The 2,295-nt window shown below is 38.8% G+C and overlaps 1 protein-coding gene across 1 annotated transcript; it reads right to left on the bottom strand.

Moving 5' to 3' along the window:
• Window positions 1-313: 313 nt before the first annotated feature.
• Window positions 314-622, bottom strand: LOC102862425 (28S ribosomal protein S36, mitochondrial-like). The gene has a single exon (XM_006902912.1). The coding sequence runs from the start codon at window positions 620-622 to the stop codon at window positions 314-316; it is 309 nt and encodes a 102-aa protein (XP_006902974.1).
• Between the last annotated feature and the right edge of the window lie 1,673 nt (window positions 623-2,295).

The raw sequence follows: 2,295 nt of genomic DNA on the forward strand, positions 1-2,295 counted from the left end.
AAATGCATTAACTTTACAAAATTCATTAAATACACATGGTCAGATTCAAATACAGTTATTTTTTAAACATTTTAAAATGTATACTTTAATAAGTATAAAGTATATAAATGATCAGGTAAGCTTGTGAAACTGACCCAGATACATAAATTAGGATATTTAAGTGTCCATCTAAATTTCCTGTCTCTCAGTATTTTTTACAGCATATTTCCTTAAGGTTGCTTAATGAACAATTTCTCATAGGTCATTTTGGAAGTCCTCGATTGTAAAGATAATTCTTTTGTCTGATGACAAACAGCAGCCACACTGTCAGCAATTATTTGGGACCTCCACTTTGGATAAACTCCATTTCTTCTTGAGACATTTTCCTTCTGTATTTCTGAGGCAATGCTTTTAGTATTTCCTCAGTGTCCGGTGGACCCTGATGCATCAGCAAGTCTGGTGATTTACTTCCCTTCGAATGCTGTGACATTGCAGAGGAATGCGATGGGATTCCTGCTGATCTCAGAGCTTCTGATACATTGAGTTTAGGGTTGTCAGTTCTATCAGGGAACCTTATTAATGGAGTATGTAGCTTGACCACCTGAACGACCCTGCTGGCGGAAGCCATTTTGCTGCTCATCATGACCCCCCGAGTAGGGAAGCCAAGTGTTTTATAATATGCTTTATTTAAAATGTGTCCTTTGGTGAACATAAGCTAAAACTCAGCTCTGGGCTACATTGGTGCCAGCCTTCTCCACATCTTTTCAATCTATATGCAGAACAGATTATCTGAGAGGCTGGACTCTATGAGGAGAAATGTGGCATCAAGATTGGAGGAAGACTTAACAACAATCTGCTTTATGCAGATGACACAATCCTGCTTGCTGAAACTGAGGAGGACCTGAAGCGCTTGCTGAAGAAGGTCAAGGACTGCAGCCTTCAATATGGATTGAATCTCAATATCAAGAAGATAAAGATTCTCACCATTAGGCCAATTGACAACATCATGATAGATGGTGAAGAGATTGAGATTGTTAACAGCTTCAGTTTACTTGGCTCCACAGTCAACACTCTTGGTACCAGAAGCCAGAAAATTAAAAGATGAATTGCATTGGGAAAGTCTGCTGTTATAAACCTCTTCAAAGTGCTGAAGAGCAATGATGTCAGTCTGGAGACTAAGGTACACCCGATTAAGTCTTTGCAATTACTTGCTTTACATCAGAGAGCTGGACAATGACTACGGATGATAGTAGGAGAATTGATGTCTTTGCGCTGTAGTGCTGAAGAATAGTATTGAATATATCACAAATTGCTAGGAGAACAAAAAAGTTTGTCTTAGTGAGGGTGAGACCAGGCTGCTCCTTGGAGGCAAAGATTCTGAAGCTTCGTCTGACAAACTTTGGAAATATTGCAAGGAGGGACCAGTCCTTGGAGAGGAACGTCATGGTTGGGAGGGTGAAGGGATAACGCAAGAGAGGAAAACCCTCGATGAGATGGATTGATTCAGTAACTGGGATAATTGGGGTAGGCTTGTCAGAGACAATAAGATTGATACAGGATAGAGTAAGGTTTAGTCCTGTTGTACATAGGGTCTTATAGAGTCCCAAGTGACTCGATGGCACATAACAATAATGATGAACAAGTTTCATTAGAGCTTTCAGTAAAACAAACTAGTAAGAAAGATCTAGTAAACTGTTTCTAAAAGATACCAGTGAAAACTCCATTATGAATGGAGTGGGCATGAGTTGAGATGGTTTAACAGCCAATAAGTGCCTTTTTTCAGTGTACCCAAACTGAGCTTAAAAACGGTCTCAAGAATATATTTTATGTATTAAACAGAAACAGCCCCAAATGACTTGTGTTATGATATAAAAGACACCATTCATGAAGAAAGCAAAAGGTTATTACAAAGACAAGGAAAAAAAGAAAGAAAAGACCAAAATCGATGTCAGAAGAGTGCTGAAACTTGCAAAAGAGTATAGAGAGGTCAAAACAAAAGGAGCATATATGAAAGTAAGTGCTAGGTACAGAAGATTTCAAAAGGCAGCTCAAGAAGACAAAGTAAAACATATTGAATATGCAAAGAACTGAAGTTAGAAAACTGAAAGGGAAGAACATGGTTCAGCATCATTTCTCAAATGGGAAGAACTGATGCAAAAGAAAGAAAAAAAATTCAAGCCTTGATTACAGCACTGAAGGATATTTTGTTGTTGTTGTTGTTGTTGCCTACTGCCAAGTCAGAACGACCCTTAGCTGATCTTCAGGTGGGTTTTCAGAGGCAGTTAATTGCACAGAAGATTGCCCACCCTTCTCCAG

Source organism: Elephantulus edwardii, unplaced genomic scaffold (genome assembly GCF_000299155.1).
Source record: "Elephantulus edwardii isolate Elephantulus edwardi_28Jun2011 unplaced genomic scaffold, EleEdw1.0 scaffold00471, whole genome shotgun sequence".
Taxonomy (NCBI): domain Eukaryota; kingdom Metazoa; phylum Chordata; class Mammalia; order Macroscelidea; family Macroscelididae; genus Elephantulus; species Elephantulus edwardii.